Source organism: Oncorhynchus tshawytscha, linkage group LG04 (genome assembly GCF_018296145.1).
Source record: "Oncorhynchus tshawytscha isolate Ot180627B linkage group LG04, Otsh_v2.0, whole genome shotgun sequence".
Classification (NCBI taxonomy): Eukaryota; Metazoa; Chordata; class Actinopteri; order Salmoniformes; family Salmonidae; genus Oncorhynchus; species Oncorhynchus tshawytscha.
Genome location: NC_056432.1, coordinates 20,648,551 through 20,674,122, shown reverse-complemented (window position 1 = coordinate 20,674,122; position 25,572 = coordinate 20,648,551). Strand labels below are relative to the sequence as shown.

General features: G+C 41.8%; 3 protein-coding genes across 11 annotated transcripts; 1 reads left to right on the top strand and 2 right to left on the bottom strand.

Annotated features, from left to right (window-relative positions):
* Positions 1 to 76: 76 nt before the first annotated feature.
* poli (polymerase (DNA directed) iota) lies at positions 77 to 7,690 on the bottom strand. Of its 3 annotated transcripts, none has more exons than XM_024400100.2 (10): positions 7,403 to 7,690; positions 3,727 to 3,861; positions 3,434 to 3,598; positions 3,106 to 3,252; positions 2,611 to 2,847; positions 2,244 to 2,422; positions 2,038 to 2,129; positions 1,810 to 1,943; positions 1,347 to 1,555; positions 77 to 1,202 (listed from the first exon to the last, which is right to left on the bottom strand). In XM_024400100.2, exons 1-10 carry the CDS (start codon positions 7,485 to 7,487, stop codon positions 306 to 308), a joined length of 2,280 nt encoding a protein of 759 aa, XP_024255868.1. In that variant the 5' UTR covers positions 7,488 to 7,690; the 3' UTR covers positions 77 to 305. The 3 variants fall into 3 exon arrangements, with proteins under 3 accessions (XP_024255868.1, XP_042176382.1, XP_042176383.1); XM_042320448.1 differs by lacking the exon at positions 7,403 to 7,690 and adding an exon at positions 6,845 to 6,864; XM_042320449.1 differs by lacking the exon at positions 7,403 to 7,690 and adding an exon at positions 4,555 to 4,811.
* zgc:152968 (uncharacterized protein LOC564848 homolog) lies at positions 3,177 to 15,221 on the top strand. Of its 7 annotated transcripts, none has more exons than XM_024400096.2 (18): positions 6,900 to 7,042; positions 7,192 to 7,277; positions 8,088 to 8,188; positions 8,548 to 10,187; positions 10,270 to 10,368; positions 10,471 to 10,726; positions 10,991 to 11,184; positions 11,380 to 11,520; positions 11,646 to 11,760; positions 11,922 to 11,993; positions 12,135 to 12,287; positions 12,782 to 12,895; positions 12,966 to 13,039; positions 13,137 to 13,241; positions 13,400 to 13,515; positions 13,630 to 13,768; positions 13,965 to 14,085; positions 14,487 to 15,221. In XM_024400096.2, exons 1-18 carry the CDS (start codon positions 7,010 to 7,012, stop codon positions 14,576 to 14,578), a joined length of 3,651 nt encoding a protein of 1,216 aa, XP_024255864.2. In that variant the 5' UTR covers positions 6,900 to 7,009; the 3' UTR covers positions 14,579 to 15,221. The 7 variants fall into 7 exon arrangements, with proteins under 7 accessions (XP_024255861.1, XP_042176379.1, XP_024255864.2 ...); XM_042320447.1 differs by having other exon boundaries at positions 6,901 to 7,042; positions 12,135 to 12,278; XM_042320445.1 differs by having other exon boundaries at positions 6,899 to 7,042; positions 13,965 to 15,221.
* A 6,453-nt stretch (positions 15,222 to 21,674) lies between these two features.
* LOC112232783 (T-cell acute lymphocytic leukemia protein 2) lies at positions 21,675 to 25,001 on the bottom strand. Its single transcript, XM_024399998.2, has 2 exons — positions 24,246 to 25,001; positions 21,675 to 23,622 (listed from the first exon to the last, which is right to left on the bottom strand). Exon 2 carries the CDS (start codon positions 23,608 to 23,610, stop codon positions 23,272 to 23,274), a length of 339 nt encoding a protein of 112 aa, XP_024255766.1. The 5' UTR covers positions 23,611 to 23,622; positions 24,246 to 25,001; the 3' UTR covers positions 21,675 to 23,271.
* Positions 25,002 to 25,572: the final 571 nt, after the last annotated feature.

Here is a 25,572-nt window from a genome sequence, read left to right as displayed (position 1 = left end):
TTAAGGCTCTGGCTTAAACATCACATGTAATGCAAACTAATTACAATGTTTATCAATTTAAAACTGTACAATAAAATAAGGAAATGATCTTTATTTACATATTTCTTGGAACATTACCATGTTTACAAAATGTAAAACACAGTTTGAAAAAAAGTATATTTTAACATTCAATTCCTTATATTTGTATTGACTAAAATAACTGTATGAATCTCACTTGCTGAACATCCTAAAAATAAGAGAATGATTTTAATATTTGTCCAAATTCTTAATCACCACATAGTGACCTTTGATATAACAGACACATTCTAACCTGAGCTGGGTTTGAAATAGTTCAATAATTTATTAGCCTGACTGCTTTTAGCTGGAGCCTTCTTCTCTCTGGCCAGGGGGCTTTTGCCCTGTTTTTTCAAAGAGGAGGAAATCTTAAGGACAGGTATCTGTTGTCTCCACTCAGACAGTAGCTCTCTCTGAATCTCTGGAGGTAGTTCTGAGAACACCTTGGGGTCCACACTTCCTGGGAAACCACAGTCAGCCACCTGCCTCTGTGACACGAAGCCTGTAGAGGAGTTTCCCTCCTCCAAGAGGTCTGTGAGTGAATAGTGCAGGGAGGAGACTGTGTGTTCTTGTTGGTTGTTGGTTGTCGGTGCATTGGGCTGTCTGTCAAAGCCCTTCACAGTTTCTCTTAGGTCTATGGGAGTGCTGTGAAATGAGTCATTAAGTTTACATGCAGCAGGCTGAGAGGAAGAGGCAGGCTGTTCTGAATGGTTGTGGTGAAATGAGTGGGCTCTGTCTGCTGGATCAGATACTGTGGGTCTGACGGACTGAGTGCCATGGCTGTGGAGGCCATGGGCGGTCTCTGGGTAGGCAGCTGATAACAGTTCCTTCTGGATGTCCTCAGGCAGGAGTCTGAACACCTCAGGGTCAATGTTGGGGGGCAATGGATGAACATCTGTCATCCTAGGACTGTTGGTCATTTTATCATCTACTGTTCCACCTATGCAGCACTCACCCACCATAGGCCGCTGCTGGGAGGCCTCAGGGCTATGCATTGTTGACTGTGTGTAAGGCTTGATCTTAAGGTTGCTAGGTATGTCTGGTATCCAGTGTGATGCATCCTGACCAGTCAACTCCTCTGTCTTACCTTCAACATCAGATCCAGCCTGTCCACAGAGGTTACCAAGCACACTTTGAGACAGATCCTCCTAGAGGGGAAGAAGAGAGAAAGAGAAAGGATGCACATTTTCAGAATTCTAAAGATGACACATAAGGAGTACACATGGCAGGGTAAAGCCTGAGACAGAGATACTAGTTTACTTCTAATGGGTGACATCCACCTGTCTTCTTACCTGGCACCGAGAGGAGGCCTGTGTTTTCTCAGGAGATCTGTGTGTGAAGAAGGAGGTGATTGATCCCTTGCTGACAGCAGCACACTTGGCCTGCAGGTTACTGAAGCACACGTTGAGGAGGGTGAGGTGGAAGGCTGTGTTGGTGTCCACCATCTTGTGGAAGAGCTTCATGGCCATGGTGACCAGCTGGGCCAAGGCATCACAGTTGCCTGACAAATAACACAGCAGATTTAAGTGGTGTTAGCTGCTAAATGCACAGTAACTGATCTACCATTCAAGATCTGTGAAATTCATACTTAGAAATTAATGTACAGTTAAAATGTAGATACACAGTACAGTAGGTACTAAACAATAGCTACTGTATATTTGCTAAAGCCATTGGCAGTACATTGGCCGTTTCAATTCCTAATGGCTTGCAGACAAAATATACTCCATATGTGTGAGAGAATTATTTAACAGGTACCAGAGGTTATCTTTTGCCCAATGTGGTTGGGGATGGGACACTGCCTGCTCTCCCGGCTGAACCACTTGTTGGTTGCAGAGTAACGCCTGATGGTCAGTCGAAGGGTCAAAGGCTGCCTCCCATCTTTATGCATCCTAAAACCAAGACAGCTTAGTTGAACTTAAGAGCAGAAACACTACTTGGAAATTCAACCATTTCTGCACCTTGCAATTCAAACCTTATGCTTACCTGTCTAAAATGCTACTCAACAAATCTTTAACCTTCTGCCAAACTTCATTGGTTGAGGACATTTTCTTGAAGGAGTCTTCATTGCTAAGAGACTTGGTATGTTATGAAGACAGGGAGAAAAAAATACAGAAAGACATATCAATATGTGCACTGTAACAGTATTAGCTGAAAATAGATTATTGTATTGATCAGTTATCATCTCACACCTGTGGAGCACCAGTGGGGGTGACTGGAGTGTCATCAATGCCCAAAGCCAGGTTCTGGAGATGCTGAGCAGTGGAAACTCCAAACTCCCTCACCAGGTCAGCCAATGGGAAGAGCTGCAGGTCCTGCACACCAACCAATCCTAGAGCCTGAAGCCTCTTAGCAGTCTGGTGGCCTACTCCTGAAATGGGCCATAATGGGTAAAGAAAGGTAAAGCACTGAATGGCATGACAACAGCTACAGAGGTGATTACGACTAGGGCTACATGGATCAACAACAGGTTGGATAATCTACCACTATACTCTACTTCATGTAGTGACATGGATAACTTGCTGAGTGTCAAATTAGGAATAAAGCGCAAATCTATACCTGGTACTTTACGTAAACCATTTAGACTGCCCATAATGTCTTTCACACTCTCTGGCAAAAGTGTGGTTTGTTGATTTGGCTTGAAGGCACCCGCCACCAGTTTGGCCAGCAGCTTACTGGTAGCAATGCCCGCACAGCCAGTGAGGCCCAGCTTGCTGTGGATCTCTGCTCTCAGTTCAGCTGCGATATGTGAGCCTACCGCTAGTCTAGGGTGTACCATGACTTTGGCATCCGAGGCTGAGTAGACAAAACAAAAAGATACACAATTCACGGTTAAATTTCACATCATCTCAACCTGATTGCTAGTATGTAGACATGGAATTTCTAATAACTAAAGGCTAAGGTCAAGAATCCAAACCCACAGTGGCTCTAAATGTAGGAAACTGAAAGTGCAATGCAAATGTTTATACATTTAGCTTCACAGGTTGTTTCACAACCCATATCTTGGTTTCATAAGTCCCCAGTCTGAATGCTGCTAGACCTTGTGCTACTCACTGTCAAGATTGTAAACGTGGCCTTCGTATGAATAGGGAGCAGACTCTGGGGTCTGTTCCATCCTCCTCTCCACCATCTCTGTGATGTCCATGAAGTTCTCATCAAACCCTAGCCGTTCTACTAATGGACAGAACGACATCAGCAACTCTAAATGGAGGAAAGCACAGAGACAGGTGAGAGTTTTTCCATAACAAAAAAATGATAGTAAGGTAGAATTCATTAGAGCGTAACACTGTGGCTATAAAAATGATTTATCTGATGTTTGTGAGATCACAGTTCTAGCGGTTTGTGGTGGTTAACTCCTTTCAAGAGTTACTGAGTTGATTACCTGTGACTTTGTAAGATGTCTCTCTGTAGTGTGTCAGGTCCTCTCCCTTGACCAGCACGAGCTGAGGACACTTCTCTTTGGCATCCGTCACTAACATCAGCTTTGTCACACCAAGGTCCCTGGCCACGTAGTTACAGGTGACGATGATGTACTTTTGCTGAATACCTACAAGGAGTTCAGAGGGAAGTTGTTATGCAACCAGTGCTTCCGTTAACATGTTGAAAAACAATACAGTAAAAGCTTAGACACAAAGAATAGGAGACAAAATAGAAATAGTATGTCAAATAAATCACCTAAAGGCACCTTCCGCAGTGCTGGGTTGCGGATCATTTCAACCTGGGCATAGAAACAGTCCAGGTCAAAATGCAGGATGACTCTCTGTACTGGTGGTGCAGGTACCTTACTGCAATATTTGCCCCCATGGATCACTGAAAGAGAGAAGGGCAGTTTCATAGTGAGAACAATTACAGGTGAAAGAGCTACTACACCAGTGGTTCCCAACCAGGGGTCCTCGGCCTATCCACAGGGGGTACTTGAGAAGACTCATGAGCCCATAGACCTACTGGTAAAATGCACATGACGGGGTACTTCAGGGGTACTCCTAGCCCTTGATCACGACTCCCAGTTCTATTACATTACACATAAGTCATTGGACGAATGAGTCTTCTGTATGGGGAAGTTTTGTTAAGAGCCCAGATGCCATGTCTGAGCATTAACACACACTGCTTGCGGTACAGTTTTGGAAGAATAAGAACCTCATCTTTCATATCTGGGAGAAAAAACAAAAGGTTAAATTGATACACATCTTTAGAGGCGCTGGCGGACTTACCATTTGGCAGAAGAGGCAATTGCCTCAGGCCTCACACCATCAAGGGGCCTCATGAGTTGAGCATAAAACATATATAATAATAATAATAATACTCCACTTGAGGCCCCCATGCTCCACTTGAGGCATAACAAAAATGTATACATTTAAAATAAAAAAATGTGTATACCTATAGGGGTCCTTATTTATATACCTACAAGGGTCCTAAAATAAAATAGCTAAAATATCCTTGCTATGACCATCTTAAAACAATTCCATATGTTAGCTTAGTAGTAGTCATCTCGCTTTGCCATACCTCCAATAATATCGCATCGCTGTCACACCTCCTTTGGAGGTCTGGATCATTTTTTCTTGCAAAAACAGTTTGAATGGTTTGCTGGCTCCCAGCGGCAAGATTTTTAATAGGACTTTACAGTTCAAGAACCCTCTCCCCCCATGCCCATTGGTGCTACGTGTAATGTTCGCCACTGTTTTCAGACAGGGAAGGTCACATTTTGCAGAGAGTTGTTCTGTATGCTAGTTTGCAACATTGCAGAAATTGGATGAAAGCCTGGAAGAAAAACATAATTATGTTTTTGTTAGAATTTGTCAAATTTATTTTTACTTTATTTAGCCAGGTAGGCAAGTTGAGAACAAGTTCTCATTTACAACTGCAACCTGGCCAAGAATAAAGCAAAGCAGTTCGACACATACAACCTCACAGAGTTACACATGGAATAAACAAACATACAGTCATTAATACGTTGAAGAAAATCTATATACAGTCTGTGCAAATGAGGTAAGAAAAGGCGCTAAGGCAATAAATAGACCATGGTGGTGAAGTAATTACAATATACCAATTACACACTAGAGTGATGTGCTCTATACATAAAATTGCATACATCAACATATTTTGATGGGGTTTTAAAATCAGCGATTTCCTGGCCATCCTCACCAAAGAATCATCAGGCACTGTTGCACCTACAACATTCATATAGTGAGCACTATTGGAGCTCCGTCCAAGCAAGGCATTTGACTGGTTTGATGTGTACCGAGGCGTCACCGTATTACACCGGGTCTCCACCCCTATTCAGCCATTTTTCAACAATGAACTTCCCCAGGCTTGCCCGTATTAGGGATCCCTGGTTCTCGACCAGGTTAGTTTAGTAGAAACCCAGCCTCGGGCCCTTAGACTCTATGGGGATACAATACGCACTTCTTTAGAAGAAAGACAGGTGCTGATGATAATACTGACATCATCATTGAGGCAGACGACATTCTTTAAAAACATTTTTTATTGAACCTTTATTTAACTAGGCAAGTCAGTTAAGAACAACTTATGTGTAGCCCATGTATCTGATGCTGTCTGGCCAAAAAGAGTATGGCATATAATACAATTTTTTTGGCCAGACAGCATCAGATACATTTAGTAAGACAGAGGGGCACTGTTTCCCTTGCTTGGATGCTTTCTCCGGTAAGATAGTGTCAACCACTCGCATGAGTGAAGGAGCATTGGCGGGTGCACAGTGCACTGTTCGCATCCTGGAATCATTTTGGATGAACGTACGAAGGTAAACTACTTTGTGAAGTGATTTGTTTGACAATCAGATGAAAACATCCTAACTGGTTGTGTTCATGGCACATTTAAAGGTAATATATTTTTACTATAAGACCCATTCAAATAAAAACATTTCAGGGGGGTGTCTGGAGGGGTAAACGTGTGTTTATGGAAGACAGACAGAAGACAAAGGGACCACCTGTGCTAATTCGCTATCTCGCATGCTCTGAAAACCTGTGTGTAACGGAAGAAGGCCTCCAGAAACGTGTTGTCACTGAAAAATACTTTTGGCTGCAACTGGTTAAAACAGTGACAGTAGGTGTGAAATTATTTTTTATGTGATATGAAAGTAAAGGGCTTTATATTTCTAGAACCACTGGACTAGGGTACTCTAGCCATATCAACATTCAGTTGGTTGTACAGTAAGGAAAAAGGTTGGGAACCACTGGACTAGGGTAGTCTGGGCAGAGCAACATTCAGTTGGTGGTACAGTAAGGAAAAAGGTTGGGAACCACTGGACTAGGGTAGTCTGGGCAGAGCAACATTCAGTTGGTGGTACAGTAAGGGAAAAGGTTGGGAACCACTGGACTAGGGTAGTCTGGGCAGAGCAACATTCAGTTGGTGGTACAGTAAGGGAAAAGGTTGGGAACCACTGGACTAGGGTAGTCTGGGCAGAGCAACATTCAGTTGGTGGTACAGTAAGGGAAAAGGTTGGGAACCACTGGACTATGGTAGTCTGGGCAGAGCAACATTCAGTTGGTGGTACAGTAAGGGAAAAGGTTGGGAACCACTGGACTATGGTAGTCTGGGCAGAGCAACATTCAGTTGGTGGTACAGTAGCTCTCAAACTCTAGGCGACATTCTGCCTTCTCCCTGTGGTTCTCAGCCATTAGCTTCACCCACGACTGCCTCATGTGAATTACAATGTTGACGCTGTGTTTTAACGTTTAGAAACGTAAATAATTTATTGCAATATCGCTTTCGAAGCATATGGCCCTTATCTTTCATCAGCAAGAAAAAATGATTCACACAGAAAACATACACTTACTGTAGCGGTTTTGCACAGATCCATATAGCTATGGGTGCCCCCATACGATGAAATTACACTTCCGCTACACTTCCCGAGTAACACACAGGTGTTCAGAGCATGCTAGATCGTTAATTGCTAGAAAACAGACGGAAGACGAGGCTTTCCGTAAACAAGCGCTGTAACATGGATATATTGCCGTGTGGGAACACTAACAAGGTGTGTATCAATTTAACCTTTTGTTTTTTGAAAATTATTTCTCGCTGATATGAAATAAGGTCCGTTATGCTTCCAAAACCGTAGTGCAAGCGATGCATGTTAATGTTCAAACCGAGAATCAGGGCTCTTAACAAAACTTTCCCCTACAGAACACGCCTTCGTCCAATGACTCTTGTGTAACATTAATGCAATGGAACAGAGTCATGACCAAGGAGTGGTACAGTAACCGAAAAGGGTAGGCAAACACTGTTTACACACAGAGTATAGCATTACACACTTATTATTCACTACACTAAAACATGCAATGTAAGCAAAGCAATTTGCTTCCGTCATTTGGTGTCACTTGTGTTGTTTTCTTACCAACATGGGGAGGTTGAACAAAGTCCGAGCAAATGCTGTTCCAGTCAGTTTCATCCTCATCAATGTCCTCAACACCCACGTCCATTTCTAAACAACAAGAACATTCTGATGTACTCAAACATCTAATATGAATGTGTTTGAGTGTTGTTTCGATTTTTCACGCAACACACGAACGTCTTTTGGATGTCTTCTTCTGATTCTGGGTTCGTTGGCTTGAGCAGCAACAAGCGCATTTGCACCACCTACAGTTCTGAAGTACTTCCAGAGTAGCAGACAGGCACAGCCACTTGGTGGCACTAGCCACTAGGCATATTTGTATTTTAGGCCTGGGAAAGCTTTATCAATTACAGGTGGATTCCCTGTCAATTAATTTCAAATGTGCTAGCTTGACTCTTTACCAAAGCGAACTTATTTCACATGATCATCATCATCATTAATTTAAATGATTTCGCATGGCAGTCCACTATAATTTTTTTGACAGAATGTCCCGCGCCACGACTGATGCTATAAAACTCACGTAACACTGACGTCATGACAGGTGCATAGTGTTGTGAGTGGACAATTGATGGAAAGCGCCCACGCGTGAATAAATGTTATTAAATATAGCCGGAGTACAGATCAATTATAAGTAGTCGATGTTGTCTTCCATTGGGTTCTTCGCTGAAATAGACTGTCCATTTTTCAGACGTGACCACTGTAAGCGGCCCCACTGTCTGTACAAGCATGACAAAGACGACCGAGGAATGTTTGACAACACCCTGCATGGGTCACCGGTAACAACAGCAGGTCAGTCTGGTTTTGTAATTCATTTAATACAAATTCCCCGAAGTATTTTTTTTCTTCAGCTTGCCTTTAGTTTTGCCATAGTTTTCCAAAAAGGCATACTTGTTAATTGCCACATTACATCCTCGAGTGGAAATGGGCAGTAGCCCATCAATTTGAAACCGGATTACTTCTTTTCAAGTCTGCCTATACCTAATTGCAGCGCATCAACCTGCCTTGACCATGTTGTAAGGAATTATGCGAGGTGGCTGCATTTTTTTTTTTTTCACTTTGGAAAAATAGTATGGCATGTGTGTAGTAATTTACGTGGTTTGATCTTCTTAATGACATCAGTTTTCTATTTACTTTTTCTCCATGAACAGGTGTTTGGAAAACTCATTCCACTTCCATTAATGGAGTCCCACAGGTCAATGAAGCCAAAGACCCTTGCCTTTTGGAGTTGGAGAGGATCAACAAAGAAATTGAGACTGTTAAGAATGAGGTTGAGAAGGAGCAAAGGAGATTATCTCGTTACCAAACTGTGCAGGTGGACAGTGAAAGAACAGGGTCCAAGAAAGTCTTGATTGCCAAATCTGAAACACCAGGCAAAGATCTGAATGGAAATAGTGTAAAGTCTAAACACAGGCAGTCAACTACAGTCTATTCTCCTGCCCGGAGGAAGTATGTGGTTGACAACTCCAAACCCAGGACTGATTTGGAATATGACCCCCTGTCCAACTTCTCAGCTTCTTTGCGATCTAGTGGTTGTTCTGAGTACAAACCAGGTAATGAGCAGAAAGTGAGAAGTGGGCAAGGTGTGAAGAGGACTAGAGAGAATGTTTGTAAGGAGGACCAAACTAAGCCACCTTTTCAAGAGTTCACTGCCTCACCAGCTAGTAGTAACAAGCTAGTTGATGATTCTGAAGAAGAAGAAGGGGTCCTCATCATTGATATTCCACCTCTGGAGAGCGATAGAAAGAAGTGTCGGGCTCAGAAGCCCTGTAAGATCAACACAAACCAATCACAGGAAATCAAAGAGGAAGTCCACCCTGTTTTTGTTCCTACTGTGGCTCATGCTCCACTTAGTATTCCACTTCCTGTGTCCACTCCTGGTCCTGAAGTAGTTGAAGTCCTATCCCCACCTGCAGTGTCTGAGATTGTGAAAGATGATAACCTCAACACTTATGGCCTATCTAGTGTTTCCGCTAGTCGGGGAAATGATGGTGAACCCAGTGCTGAGAGTGTATTTGATGACTTGTCCAAATGCTTGGAAAACCTGAGGAGTGAAAGTGAGAGAATAGTTTGTTACCAAGAGGCTGAAGTCACTGCTGAAAGCAACTGTGTCCCAGAACCTGTGACTCTCAAAATGAGTCTATCATCCTTACAGACACGCCACCATAATGAGCCAGTTAAGACTGATGTCAACTTACTGATGGCAGAGCCTGGATTGCTTGAACGTGAGCTTGCCTACAACTGTGTTGAGAACAGTAACCATCTTCAACCCAATGAAGTCTCATATGGACATATATCTTCACTACCTCATAATGTTTTAGTCCCTCCCTCTATCTACTCCCCCCATAAACTCCCCATTGAGACCCAGAGAAGTGAGCAGCCAGTAGCACAGAGCTCTGCTCAGAGTTACTGGTCACCTGTACAGAGTGTATCATCAGTGCCATGTCTGCAGAAAATACCAGGCCAAACGCCAGCGCTTGATTTCTCCCTGCCTAGTCCAGTTCCGGGAGCAAACTTTGTAGAGCAAGCGGCCACTACTGTGGGTTTCACCCAATGCCAGCTGTTATATGGGCCAACTGCGTCAGGGACTAATGGAGTAGAATTACAATCTGCTCCTTTAGAGCAGCCAACTGTGGAAGCAATGAATGAACACATTGTTATTGATTCAAATTCTGAGGAGCTCGAGTATTCAGAGTTATCTGATAGTGACACAATGGAGGAATGCTATCGTATCTTCATGGAGGAAGCCAACAAGGGTGAAGAGGGATCGACAGACCAGGCTTGTACACCTGTAAGTGCATGCAAACAGACATTGGGTGGGCTAATTGTACAGTTCAATGGAGTTAGGAAAATGTTGTCATTGTGTGTTTTAGGTAGGAGCTGTGGATGTGGAGACACCAGGGTTAGCAGTGAAACCCAAACCGTTGCCAGGACCCAGGAAGAGGGTGGCCCATGTGTCCAGATATACTGAGGTACACTATATTGAAGGCTACAACTCAAGCATATGAATTACTTTATTAACTGTGATTCATGAAACTTTACTTATTGTAATTGACTGCCTTCCTGTCCTACAGCCACCGGTGGGCAAAAGCAAAGCCCAGGTGATCGTTCCTTTCCGTGGAGGAGCCCCCCAGTTGTCCAACCCCTCTAAGATCCAGCAGCTGCAGCAGAGGGCCTCCGTTTTGTCCGCTGCTCTGAAAGGAGGCCAGGCATTCATCTCCAACTCTCAGAGAAAAATGGTGATGCTGCCTTCTCCTGCTCATCAGGCCACCCACCATCCAGTTCAATACCTCATTCACCAGCCAACTCACCAAACTACTATGCAAAACTGTAAGAGTCCATATCTTTAATGTGTAAACTATACTTTTGTATGTGTGAGGAATGTACCAACCACTGCAATTTGATGTTGTAAATGATAAAGTACAACAGGGTGATGTTGAGGTGAAAATGCACTCCTCCAGTCAGTTGGCATGTATATCCTATTGTACATATTTTTTTGTCTGTTATGCATCAGAAGATTTCATCTATATTATATGCATCTTATTTCCATCTGTACATGATACTAAGTTATTGGTTATATATTTTCCCTGCTAGCATGTGTGAACGTCATACCTGTGGGAACAGCCATCCAGGTGGGCAACAACCTGCATTTCATCCTCCCAGAGGGAAGCTACACTCTGCCCATCACTCCAGCTAATTCTCCAGTCACCCCGGTCCATACCCCGGTCCATACTCCAGTTACACCTGTTCCTGTACAACCTCAGCCTACTGCCTATATCCCTGCTAAGGTGAGTACCAACATAATGTAGAGGTGGAATGAAATGGCTTTAGTGGTTTTCTTTGTATTGACACAGTAGCATATTACTGAGCAGATTATTTTCATTAGCGCTAGCATTCATATCTTTTCTAAAAAACTGCATGGCAAGGTCATTTTTGTTTTGTTTCTCAAGTAAAAAATCATTACTTCGCTTTTGTCCTCCCAGCCCATTCCTACCAAACGTAAGGCCAAGATGCGTCCTGAGGTCAGCGCCAAAGTCCCACATGACGTACGGCAGCGCTATGTAAACCTGTTTGTAGAGGAATTCCTCAAAACGTCCGTCACTGTACAAGATGCTTTTGAAAAGGTTTGACCCAGGGCAGTCAACATTTCTATTAGCCATGATTATATTATATGGGAATTGTTATACATGTTGTTGCCATGACCTATTGTTTTATGTTGGAAGCTGTGACAGTGTGATTTATACTTTAGGCTCTTGCTGAGGAGAAGACTGTGTATGATCGCAGCATCAACAAACTCAAGTATCTGAGTGTTGCAGTGAATGCACTGAAGAGGCTGAAGAACCAGAGCTCTGTCTCTGTCAAAGGTGGGAATCTACAGCAACTGAGTGAATGTATTCTAAATTGCTTTTTGATTACTTGCAATAGTATTATATTGTTAAATATGTTGTGGTGGGACAGATGTAAACAAAGGACATTTGGGGCTTCGCAACTCAAGTTGAATTGTTTCTTGTCTGTTCATTTGCAGCTGGAAATGAAACTAATGTCCAGTTGTCCAAAGGAAATATTCCACTCAATGAAAAAGCACTTTGGGGAAATGGTATCATGCATTCCTCAACACACATTTTCATCAAAGGATAAGATTTTATTCTAAGTTATACTATGCGTCATATCAAAATCCTGACTGCCTTTCTGACACTTCCATGACTCATTTAGCTTTCCTATTCATTTTCTGCTGAAGGAGATGTTGCATTGTATGACAGTTTGAAGGAGCACATTCTGTCAGAGGAGATATTGATGGAGAATAACTATCCTCTTCAGCACCCAGAGAAATCTGGCAGTGCCATATTGTACCGTGAAGACTATAAAAAGGGAATCACTGATCGTGAGTACGGTATGACGCACTGCATTGTTCAGGTCTATATTGCTGAGTAATGACCAAATGTAAAAATGTACCTCTTGGAATGTGACATTTGGTCATAAGCATGTATTGCCTGTAGCAAGCATGTAAAATACATCAATAGGCCAGGGCTATTCAAATCCAACCCTGGAGGTACTGAGAGTACTGTTTCTCTGTTGCTGATAATTAATTGCACCCACCTGGTGTCCCAGTTCTGAATTAGTCCCTGATTAGAGGGGAACAATGAAAGAAAGCATTGGAACTGGCTTCAACGGTTCATATTTTAAATTTAGGCCTGTGGTATGAGTAATTTCCCTAGGACTGGTCTACCTTGGGTGTTGTAGTCAACATGGACCTGTTCTTCATGTTCTTCATGTTCTCTTCATGTTCAAGAGGGCATACTCCAGCTTTATAATGTCTTTGCTTTCAGGGCTCTGTTTAACTCCTGAATTGGCAACTTGTGTTTTTGTTTGTTTCTGGGGGAAAAGCTTTGAAGAGGATTTGCTGTCGGTGTGGGGCCACTTACTCTGTGAACCAAGTGGGAAAGCACACTCGCAAGGAGGAGTGCAACTACCACTATGGGAAAGGAGTTGAGAAGAAGGGTGAGAGGACGTTATGGTATATTCTGACATTTAGAACACAGATATTTAATAACTTGCTATTACTGTACAGTTCCAGGTGGAGTGGAAACACGCTACAGCTGCTGTGAAGGTGTGGCTGGGTGTCCTGGATGCCAAGTCTTCAAGGTAAGAAGATGACTGGTGCATCACACTTATTTTCCTTAAGACCCTTCAAAGATGTCAGGGAACATTTTGTATTGCTCACATATGTCTCCCCCCTCAGCTGCATGTCCATGATGCAGTTAGCCTGGATGGCTTTGTCAGTACCCTTCCAAGGCCTGCCTCTGACAAGGGATGCCCGGGTGTGTTCTCAGTCGACTGTGAAATGGTGAGATTCAACAGTCACATTATGGAATTCATAGGCAACATTTTGCATGACATGCCAATTAAGGTTGGGTCAGTGTGTTTTGAATATCGATGTCCACACTGCCACACTAGTGATCTGGTGAAGTTTATTGTATGACTAATACATTTATTTTTCTTCAGTGCTATACCACTCAAGGTCTGGAGCTGGCCAGAGTGACTGTTGTCAACTCCAGTTTGCAGGTCATCTATGACACCTTTGTGAAACCTGATAATGACGTCATTGACTACAACACCAGGTAAGGCCACATAACACTTCATAATTAATATTGAATCTTGACAGACTGCTTTTATTTAATCCAGTATTTTTGACAAGGATGGCATGGAAGTCATTATTGCTCTCTTTTCCTCAGGTTTTCAGGCATCAATGAAGCTGATGTGAAAGGAACAAGCTCGTCCATCCGAGACGTTCAGGAGACTCTATTGAGCTTTGTCAGTGCTGAGACTATACTGATCGGCTACGGCTTGGAATCTGACCTCTGTGCACTGAAGGTGAGTTGTGTTGCATTATTTAACTATTTATTAGTGAATGGACACTGATATGGAAAGTCAATATCAGTCTATTTTCGATACATCAAATAAAACAACATTACTACGATCCTCTTAGAGCATGCTTTTTTAGTCCTGACTTGGCCTAATCTGTGTTTGGGAAACTGGCCCATAAAGTTTGTCACCTTGCCTGTCTCAGCTGCTCCATGGCACCGTGGTGGACACCTCTGTGTCGTTCCCCCACCGCCTGGGCCTGCCTCATAAGATGACCCTCCACAACCTGACAGCAGACTACCTCAGGAGGATCATCCAGGAGAGTGGTGGGTCAAACACAAACAAGTCTGGCAGTGGGGAGGATGTCCATCTACTGTGTGTCATTAAAGTTTTTTTTTTTTTTTATACTGTCAAACTGATCCTGGTGAAATCAGGGAGACATGTTGCATGAATGTTCTTAATGAAAAATATTTCACAATTCCAATTCTGTCCATTCACTACATTTAAAAAAATGTTCTTAACACTAATAAAAAGGAACGTTACAGGTGAGAAGGAAAATCTGAGAGAGAATATTTTGTGTTGCGTAGGAGGCTACAGTCCTAAAACATGTATCCACTAATGTGAGAATCATTCCTGATCCAAGGCTTTCTGATACATGTAAGATATACCCAGGCCTACATTAGTCTTGCAGTAACTATGTGTATGGCATTGTTCCTGTCTCTTCCAGTGGGTGGCCATGACTCAGCAGAAGATGCTGCTGCCTGTATGGAGCTCATGCTGTGGAAGGTCAAAGAAGATGGCAAAACTAAACGATGGTGATCTGAATAAAACTGGCATCGCCCACCTTCGTTATTCATGAAATCACAGAGATGTATGTTACAATGTCACTTATTTGTATAAAGGGGAAGTGTTGTTGGCTCATTTCTTCAAATGGTCTGGGTAGGCTTGGAGAGGGAAATTATATTTGTTATGTACATTCGTTTTTTGATGGAATTAATTTTTGTTTAATCCTTGTTCAATATTATGCTTCTCAGTCTATGCCAATGTAATTATTATTTGGGGATGCACTCAACACTGGGAAAGAATAATATACATTGAAAGTAAAAGCACAGTAAAGAAATCTGTTGTGGGGTATTATTGTTATGATCATGGTTGATGGGAATTGCAGCATTACGCTTTCATAGCTGTGTGTGACACCTGAGGAGATTAGTCAAGTCCAACATCCAATAAACTCAATGTGAGCAAGAAACAGGCCCCTCCCCAGTCTATCTACAGTCCTCAACACTTTCAGATGTTATGTGATGATACATAAAACCTCCGTGTCACTGAGGATAAACTATTTCAATAATTATTTAACACCATTCTTTTGAAAGAACAGGTCCAACTTGTGTAAAGCCTTTCATTTCCTCTACAACCAGGCAATGAACGTAAACGTTAATTAAAATAAATGGAACGTACAATATGAGACGAAACATTCTGATTCTGTTTGGTGGCTATCACTTCTCCCTGATGAGGAAGAAAGTCAAGTAACAGTATTGAAATAATATTGACTGGTGCTGAACCCATAAAAAATTGAATGAACAGAACGGGCAAGGAATCTCTAACCCTGGCAATTTGACTGATAAACTCATGGGTACACTCAATTGCTGCCTGGTATTGTGATGCAATAATTTCCATGGTAATATAGAATGTTCATTCAAATGATGCTAACTGATGTGGCTCATGCAATGGAATGTATTTTTTTGTAATGTCAGTTGAGTTGATTTAACAAATCACAAAACATGTTGATGTTTTTACTTACTGCTTTTATTTCCTGCTCTTACGTGTGCACTCAAAGGCTTCCAGTCCACCCAATATGCCATAAATGACGTGAATAGAGATGTCCAGTCTATTCATTGTATTTACAGTGCCTTGCGAAAGTATTCAGCCCCCTTGACCTTTGCGACCTTTTGCCACATTTCAGGCTTCAAACATAAAGATATAGAATAGCCCTAAAACTTTTTTTGTGAAGAATCAACAAGTGGGACACAATCATGAAGTGGAACGACATTTATTGGATATTTCAAACTTTTTTAACAAATCAAAAACTGAAAAATTGGGCGTGCAAAATTATTCAGCCCCTTTACTTTCAGTGCAGCAAACTCTCTCCAGAAGTTCAGTGAGGATCTCTGAATGATCCAATGTTGACCTAAATGACTAATGATGATAAAGTGTATTTCAAACTTTTTTAACAAATCAAAAACTGAAAAATTGGGCGTGCAAAATTATTCAGCCCCCTTAAGTTAATACTTTGTAGCGCCACCTTTTGCTGCGATTACAGCTGTAAGTCGCTTGGGGTCTGTCTCTATCAGTTTTGCACATCGAGAGACTGAAAATGTTTCCCATTCCTCCTTTCAAAACAGCTCGAGCTCAGTGAGGTTGGATGGAGAGCATTTGTGAACAGCAGTTTTCAGTTCTTTCCACAGATTCTCGATTGGATTCAGGTCTGGACTTTGACTTGGCCATTCTAACACCTGGATATGTTTATTTTTGAACCATTCCATTGTAGATTTTGCTTTATGTTTTGGATCATTGTCTTGTTGGAAGACAAATCTCCATCCCAGTCTCAGGTCTTTTGCAGACTCCATCAGGTTTTCTTCCAGAATCGTCCTGTATTTGGCTCCATCCATCTTCCCATCAATTTTAACCATCTTCCCTGTCCCTGAAGAAAAGCAGGCCCAAACCATGATGCTGCCACCACCATGTTTGACAGGGGGGATGGTGTGTTCAGGGTGATGAGCTGTGTTGCTTTTACGCCAAACATAACTTTTTGCATTGTTGCCAAAAAGTTCAATTTTGGTTTCATCTGACCAGAGCACCTTCTTCCACATGTTTGGTGTGTCTCCCAGGTGGCTTGTGGCAAACTTTAAACAACACTTTTTATGGATATCTTTAAGAAATGGCTTTCTTCTTGCCACTCTTCCATAAAGGCCAGATTTGTGCAATATACGACTGATTGTTGTCCTATGGACAGAGTCTCCCACCTCAGCTGTAGATCTCTGCAGTTCATCCAGAGTGATCATGGGCCTCTTGGCTGCATCTCTGATCAGTCTTCTCCTTGTATGAGCTGAAAGTTTAGAGGGACGGCCAGGTCTTGGTAGATTTGCAGTGGTCTGATACTCCTTCCATTTCAATATTATCACTTGCACAGTGCTCCTTGGGATGTTTAAAGCTTGGGAAATCTTTTTGTATCCAAATCCGGCTTTAAACTTCTTCACAACAGTATCTCGGACCTGCCTGGTGTGTTCCTTGTTCTTCATGATGCTCTCTGCGCTTTTAACGGACCTCTGAGACTATCACAGTGCATTTATACGGAGACTTGATTACACACAGGTGGATTGTATTTATCATCATTAGTCATTTAGGTCAACATTGGATCATTCAGAGATCCTCACTGAACTTCTGGAGAGAGTTTGCTGCACTGAAAGTAAAGGGGCTGAATAATTTTGCACGCCCAATTTTTCAGTTTTTGATTTGTTAAAAAAGTTTGAAATATCCAATAAATGTCGTTCCACTTCATGATTGTGTCCCACTTGTTGTTGATTCTTCACAAAAAAATACAGTTTTATATCTTTATGTTTGAAGCCTGAAATGTGGCAAAAGGTTGCAAAGTTCAAGGGGGCCGAATACTTTCGCAAGGCACTGTAACTGTATGATTATTTAAGCCGGTATGCTCTCTGCCAGCCTCATGGTAAGTGTGTAGACAGGGTCTATAATCAATCTTTTTTAAACTAGTCATTTAAGTCAAGCAATCATTAACTGAAGAACTTGAACTCTGAATCATAGTAGTACTCATCTTATCTCATGCCACCAGGTAGAAGAGCAAACCGGTGGACTTTGGGGGTGAAAGGTAAAAGCCTACATTGTAAATCTGAAAATAGTCAACAAACAGAGAAAGTCAACAAAGTAAAACAAATATAAAAGTGTATAGAAGTCATCATTCAAAATGTTTGTGTTACTACTACATGTGACAAACTATTACATTTGGTAATAGATATTTCTAAACTTCCTCGCTAACGACAGTATAGTTTATTTTATAGGCCCCTATCTCTGTTTAGCAAGTGAGATGTAGAAGCATAGTTGTCAGGTAAATTCAGCATCTGGTTTAAGTGTGGAGCCACAGAGTTTTCCCAGGGTCAGGGTTGGGTGAATAGACAGTGTATTCCAGCCTTTAGGAAGCTGTGGTATTGTGGAAGTTTTTCTCTGGGAAATAACGGTCCTCGGCTACTGTTGTTGTGAAGGATGTAGGTGTATACAGTACATGTGGTCAGTAGAGCTTTTAGTGCGTAGTGTTTGATATATACATATGAACAAGATTTATTGGAAGTTGTTATTCTCGAAATGGTTTCCTCTGCTGTCCTTTCTCTCTCTAACCATCCCTGGTACTTCCCTCCCAACTCCCTCCCTCTGGCCCCTCTCTCTCTCTCTCTCTCTCTCTCTCTCTCTCTCTCTCTCTCTCTCTCTCAGTGCCTGGGTTTGGGTTACAGTGTGTTGCTTTTTGAAGTTTACATTTGCATAATCTGATTAGAATGTGGGATTGTCAGTGGTGGGCCCTATAAGAAAGTGCTCCAGAGGAGAGGGTGCTGTCCAGCCAAGAATGGGGTCCCCATTCCGCCGATGAGCCTGCACCTGCATCCATCCCTCATTGGGCTGCCCTCTTCTCCCTGTCCTCGCTGGGGAAGACCAGAGCAATGGAGAGGAGGGAAAAAGGGGGAGGAAAGGAAGTGATGGGGAAGGAAGAGGGGGAGGATGAAAAATTTAAACATGCAGTGTGAATTGGTTTAAGGGGATAAAGAGCTCAGGGCCTATCGGTTGGCACCCAGCTCCAGAAAATATTTTTCATGGCACCTCAGCCAGGAGAGAGGGCTTGCCTGCACTGATCTGGTCCATTGTGATAACAGATTCAGACAGTGTGTTAGACGTAGATAAGGAAATGTGCTCTCAATAGACCATTACCACTGTACTTGGGAGAGAATAGTCAATCAGGCAAATATCCTTGGATGAGGAGATGAGCAGAATACAGATTTGATTTTCAGTAGCTAGTGAGTTTGACATTATCCTGCTGAAAAGTTGTCAGGGAAGCATCTACTGTGATTGGATGTTTTCTGCCAAGAATGTACATAAATGTCTGTAAATTGGACAATGATTCAATATGACTACACTGAAGGCCTATGTGTTGTGTTGAAAATGTTACATTTGTTTGGCCTTAAAAGAGTGCTATAGTTTGCTGAGCAACAACAAATTGATTTATTGCATCATGTGTGCGTTCTCTCTACCATATACACTGAGTGTACGAAACATTAGGAACACCTTCCTAATATTGAGTTGCACCCCCTTTTGCCCTCAGAACACCCTCAGAACACTGGCCCATGTTGACTCCAATGCTTCCCACAGTTGTGTCAAGTTGGCTTGATGTCCTTTGCTCATATCAGTACCCTGACTTGAAGGGAATTTGTGCCACAAATGCAAAAATTGTAGCATTTGTAAACAGTGCCAAGGAAACTAAACCAACGCATGGATTGCTGTCATACATTGTCCAAAGACTGCTTACAGGGTAGGAAACCAATTCGTAATGTTGTAATTTGGGGGAACTATCCCTTTAAGAGCAGTCACCTGTCCATTCCCACGGGCTGTATGCCTGTGTTCAGCAGCTGCACATTGCTCCGTTTACACACCATTAGCAGGTTTAATGGTGGTGGAGAAAAGGCCTTACACCAACTCACTGTTTACCCTTCAGCTCAGTAGTTGCAGCCTGTTGGCACGGAAAGGACATGGGGCAGATTTAAACAGTGACAATAGGTGATTAGTAGCCTGGTTAAATGTTAAACAATGGTGATCTCAGCATTCAGGCTGGTTTAACCAGGCTAGGTGATTAGGGCTCTAGATGTGTGACCTTGGGGTATAATCGTCTTCTTAGTTGATGACATCAGGGCCAATGCAAGGGTGAAATGAGGAAACTGTTTTGTTTTTGTTTACATTTGTTCACCAATCGGTGACACTTTAATTTACATGACTGTTTTCACTGATATTTTCTTTGTATTTAATAAGAAAATATGTGGAGGTAACAATGGGTACTTACTTTATTTTTTATTTGAACTTTATTTAACTAGGCAAGTCAGTTAAGAACAAATTGTTATTTACAATGACGGCCTACCAAAAGGCAAAAGGTCTCCACCGGGGACGGGGGCCTGGGATTTAAAAAAATATATATATACAATATAAATATAGGACAAAACACATATCACAGCAAGAGAGACAACACAACACTACATAAAGAGAGACCTAAGACAACATCATAGCAAGGCAGCAACACATGACAACACAGCATGGTAGCAACACAACATAACAACAACATGGTAGCAACACAACATGGTAGCAGCACAAAACATGGTACAAACATTATTGGGCACAGTCAACAGCACAAAGAAATTAGTCAACAGTCAACAGTCAAGAAATTAGAGACAACAATACATCACACAAAGCAGCCACAACTGTCAGTATGAGTGTCCATGATTGAGTCTTTGAATGAAGAGATTGAGATAAAACTGTCCAGTTTGAGCATTTTTTGCAGCTTGTTCCAGTCACTAGCTGCAGCGAACTGAAAAGAGGAGCAACCCAGGGATGTGTGTGCTTTGGGGACCTTTAACAGAATGTGACTGGCAGAACGGGTGTTGTATGTGGAGGATGAGGGCTGCGGTAGATATCTCAGATAGGGGGGAGTGAGGCCTAAGAGGCCAGTTTACAGAGGAGTATAGAGTGCAGAGATAAGGAGCATTGGTGGCAAATCTGATGGCCGAATGGTAAAGAACATCTAGCCTCTCGAGAGCACCCTTACCTGCCGATCTATAAATTATGTCTCCTTAATCTAGCATGGGTAGGATGGTCATCTGAATTAGGGTTAGTTTGGCAGCTGGGGTGAAAGAGGAGCGATTATGATAGAAGAAACCAAGTCTAGATGTTACTTAAGCCTGCAGCTTTGATATGTGCTGAGAGAAGGACAGCGGACCATCTCGCCATACTTCCAAGTACTTGTATGAGGTGACTACCTCAAGCTCTAAACCCTCAGAGGTAGTAATCACACCTGTGTGAAGAGGGGCATTCTTCTTACTAAAACCACATGACCTTTGTTTTGGAGGTGTTCAGAACAAGGTTAAGGGGAGAGAAAGCTTATAAAGCTCTGCATATAAATGGATGAGAGAGCTTTTGTTACGGATCCCCCTGATACTGATGCTCATTCTGTTCACCAGTTGCTGAGGTTTACGTCACCGTCTTTCTAGGCTTCACTGAACGGGATTCATTATCATCAACCCCGGACTGTCTTGTCTGCTTACACACACCTGGTTCCCATTTCCGCTGATTAGTATGTTATATATGTGCCCTCTGTCTTTGTCGGTTATTGTTCCCATGTCTGTTGGTGGTGTGAGTACCTATGCGTTGGTGCAGCGGTCATGCTGCGTGCTATATATATTGTGTATTACGGGTATCGTCCCATATCGTTCAACAAGGTTTACCCTCGCCCTTTTGTTCGGCTACAGCCCAGTGTTTTTGTGTACGTGTTTGTTTTGGGTGTATTAAAAACCCCTATTGTATATTCCTGCGCCTGTCTCCAAAATCCTTTATACCAGCGTGACAGCTTCCTACTGCCTGAGCTATGTTGTTGATGTAAATTGAGAAGAGCGTGGGGCCTAGGATTGAACCTTGCTGGTACTTATTGGTACTGGTACTTACTGGTACTTGACAAAAGTACACAAAATATAATTTGTGTATTTAACAAATGGCATTTTTTCTCAAAACATGTTTATTGTGTTGTAAGGTTATGCATTTCTCTAAATCTAATTTCACAGTTCTTACATAATAATCCATGATTAGAGCCTAGAGGGAAATTCAGTAATTCAAGTTTAATCTAATATGTGCATATCCATACCTAGGGCAAATATCCAAATAATGACATATTCCAATTCAAACGTTATTGGACACAGAAATGGCCAAGCCTGTGTAAACTACACTGGCATCTGACTTCATTGACATTTTGTCACAGAAAGGGGATAAAAACACTCCATTCAAGAGCCCATAGGAGCCCCTCAGGACTAGCAGCGCTGTATCTGCCTGTTGGGTCAGTGATCAGGGTTTGACTACATGTTGACCTGTGTGATTGCAGGTCACAAGTTAAGTTGTCCTTTTTCTCTTCCCCTCTCTCTGCCCTCGGACACTAGATAAGGGTTTAGAGGTTAGGGGCTGTCTCCGTGTCCACACAGTGGTCAGAGGGTTTGTAGAGGACAATCAGAGGCGCGGCCATCACTGGCCCCATTGAGAGGAAACAAGGGCATTAGTAGACCAGAGGGTCCAGAATGGACCAGTACAAACACATAGGGAGCAGCTGCACTGTTGACTTCCTGGCTCGGCACTTTGAGGTGTTTGTTAAATTAGTACAAATGGTTGCATGGTGTCAATGGAATACCAGGGTTATTTACAATAAGAGCATGGTACTTAATGTGTACTTACTTTTGATAAATTCAAATATTTTTTTATTAACAAACCATTATTAAATAGTTATAATAAATAACATATTCACAACTTAATATTAACCAACATAGTTTACAAAAAATAAATAATCACAATAGCCTTGACAAATGACGGTTAAATAATAATCTTTGGTTACATGACATGCTTATTGTACAAAAAGAGCAAGATTAATAAATACTTGAATGGACAGACAACAAAAACTATTCCTGTTATCTGTTCACACAATACAGTCCTACAATTGGAACATATTTCAAAGAGGATTGTCAGTTGTGTTATCATGCAGCTCAATCCTGTCGTCCCAATAAATAGTCAATTAATGTGTATAACAGCAATGTGTCAATCAATGAATGTGGTCATATTGCAGGATTTTGATAATTATAATTGATTTGCAAATAAGCAAGGTCATAATCAGTCTCATCATAAAATCGTCATTTGAAAAAAAGAAAGTGCCCTTTGCATTTTGTAATTAGATTGCAGTCCTTGGTGAATTGGACAAGACTTTATCTTTCCTGAAATGTCTTTCCCAAATAAATTCCCTTAAATGATCCTTTATGGCCTTAATGCATCCTTATTTTTTATTTCAAAACATTTTTTGTTGTTGATGTGGACATCTTTCCCCACCGACAAGATAAAAATACATGTCTGACATGAAGGGGGAATACATCCAAGCTACATCCATGCAGATTACAGATTACATTTCACAAGGCTCCCATCCTCCCGTGTCATAATGTCTACATCAAGAGTGTAGCTAAATAAATCCATCTCAATCTATTTAATTCAGCAGGAAGGGCATCATCCACAAATATCTTCTGCTTGCCATCACAACCAACACTGTACTCCTCAAGTGTCACAGAACCAAAATGGAGTCTATGAATGGTGGCCTTGTGACAGACCGTTTCACCCAGAGAGTTGTAGATGATCACCCTTCAGAGGAAACTGCAGGAGGCACACTACCAGGCCTCGGTGCTGTCACAGCTTGATCCAGGGGAGAGGGCGTCAGTGTCGCTGGCCAGGCCCCAGGTCTGGGAGGAGGAGTGGAGACGTTCCACGTTGCCCCTGAGGAAGGTGAGCAGGGCTGTAGGGGAGTGTGAGGCAGGCTGGCCACTCTGGCTCTCCAGCAGCTGCACCAGGAAGTTGATGTAACGCATTGCCAGCCGCAGGATCTCGTTCTTGCTCAGCTTCTTCTCTGGTGGGTGGGTGGGGATGAGCTTACGGAGCTCAGCGAAGGCAGTGTTGACGTTGTGCTGCCGCCAGCGCTCCCGTGTGTTGGTGAACACCTTTCTGGTCATGGTGCGGCTCTCCTGGAGGGGGGAGGAGAGGAGAGTGTTTTAGAGAGAAATGTACACAAAATTCAAACTCCCATGGGGCTGTTCTAATAGAAGGCAGATGTTGTTCAGTAGGGTGCCATTTCTGGCGCAGACCCTAGACAGAAACACTATATGATGGTATCACATAAAATGTGGCACCAGAGAATCTAAATCTCAATGATAACTGAAATATGACGCATTAACACTGTAATGGAAAGTAATAGATGTAAAATATAGTTTAAGTATGACAAATAAAATGCATTTGACATTGGAATTCAGTTTCATCTTTAGAAGATGAAAAATACCATAATGAAAATAGATGTTTGTGGAAAATGTCTGACCTTCAGTCAATGCATAGAGGATGCTTGTGCTATGGTGTTACGGCATTATTAGCGTACATACAAATAATGACACTTTGGCTGTATTTGAAGAACTATCTATTTCTAATTATGGTACACTCATGAATACAAACTGATAATCATTTCTTTTTATCTTAACAACATTAAGATTTCTTAACATTTCATAAGAATTGTAATTCCACCAGTTCCTTAGCAATTCCACAACATGAAATTCAACAGAGGAAAAAAAACGAATCCACTTATGGTCCGTGATCTCACCTGTTAAGTGCTTTAGCGTGCAGACAGAGGTATCAGGTAGTAGAAGTGTGTACTCCTGCTGCAGTAACCCAGTCTTGTGTATAGTCCGTCCAGTCAGTCCAGCCTTCTCATACTCTCTGATGACTGTGTGTGAGAGGGAGGGATGGAGAGAGGGGAAAGGCTGGCGCACGCTTCTCACATTTTATAGCAGAGTGAGCCCCTATTGTGTGACGTGTGCTGTCGTTGAGCCTCTCCTTCAGTCTGCTGCATTGTGTGAGGTGTTCAACTCAAGAGAGATGTTTCCAGTCACAGACCTCTGTGTTGGATGTTCTATTCTGTCTGTAAACAAAATAGATGACCAATGGGTTAGAAAGATGAGGTTAGGGGTAAACATACAAACACATAATATCATACAATAATGTTTAACAATTTGAAAGAGTATTTGGAAACTTTGCTTTCATATCATCCACAACTTTTTGTTGAGTCAATTCTAGGGTTGCAAAGCTACCGGTAATTTACCAAAGCTACCAGAATCTTCAGTAATTTTGGTAATCAACAGAAAATCTATGGCAATCAATCGTAACTTTGGTAATTTGTACTTGAATCACTTTTTTAAAAAGATATCTATATATAGTATTATTTTTTTTATGAGTTTCTATTAGATAGACCATATGGTTCAAGAGAAAATAGCCTAATTAATGACAAAGCATCAAATCAACAATGCCATTTTTTTTAAAGAAACTCTTCCAACGATAGACATTTTTCACAACTGCCACCAATCCTACACCAAAACATTGACAACAAACACATATTGATATAGTAAAATTAATAAAACGGTGTAAAAAAAAAATGGAAAGCATATTTCATGCTGAAAACTAAATTCACTGAATTGATGGTTTATATTTAGGATGTTCACAGCTTTCTCATTCTATTTTCTATTTTTAAATCATCTTGTTCAATTATTTCATATATTTTACATGTGATAAGGCCACACAGAGGACAAGAGATAATTACAGACACCTGTGATAATCTGAGGTACCCAAAAGTGCCATTAGAAGTCTTGTGATAGATTATATAAAATCCTTGAAAGATACCAACATTCTGGTAGTTAACTGGTAAACTCTGAAAGTTTCCAATAATATAACCTCACTTTGCAACCCTGGTCATTTCATTAAATTATTCATAATTTTAACACATAACGTGACTATTAAAGGTTACATTTACGCTTACAAATAAATTCCTATTGAGATGAAACTGAGATGTTTCCCTGCCTGATCCTACCCTTACAATTCTGGACACTTGTTACGGTTGGTTAAACATCAACCATGGGTAGCCAGTTCAGTAAAAC

Bases quoted from the DNA above. Each gene is read 5' to 3' on its own strand.
- zgc:152968 (XM_042320445.1), top strand. From the start codon at position 7,010: ATGGATATATTGCCGTGTGGGAACACTAACAAG. The intron at 7,043-7,191 runs GTGTGTATCAAT...TTTCCCCTACAG, and splicing joins CGTGTGGGAACACTAACAAG to AACACGCCTTCGTCCAATGA. The intron at 13,769-13,964 runs GTGAGTTGTGTT...TGCCTGTCTCAG, and splicing joins CTGACCTCTGTGCACTGAAG to CTGCTCCATGGCACCGTGGT.
- poli (XM_024400100.2), bottom strand. From the start codon at position 7,487: ATGGACGTGGGTGTTGAGGACATTGATGAGGATGAAACTGACTGGAAC. The intron at 3,599-3,726 runs GTGATTTATTTG...AACTCCTTGTAG, and splicing joins ACTGCGGAAGGTGCCTTTAG to GTATTCAGCAAAAGTACATC. The intron at 2,848-3,105 runs GTGAGTAGCACA...TTGTCTACTCAG, and splicing joins CCACGTTTACAATCTTGACA to CCTCGGATGCCAAAGTCATG.
- LOC112232783 (XM_024399998.2), bottom strand. From the start codon at position 23,610: ATGACCAGAAAGGTGTTCACCAACACACGGGAGCGCTGGCGGCAGCAC.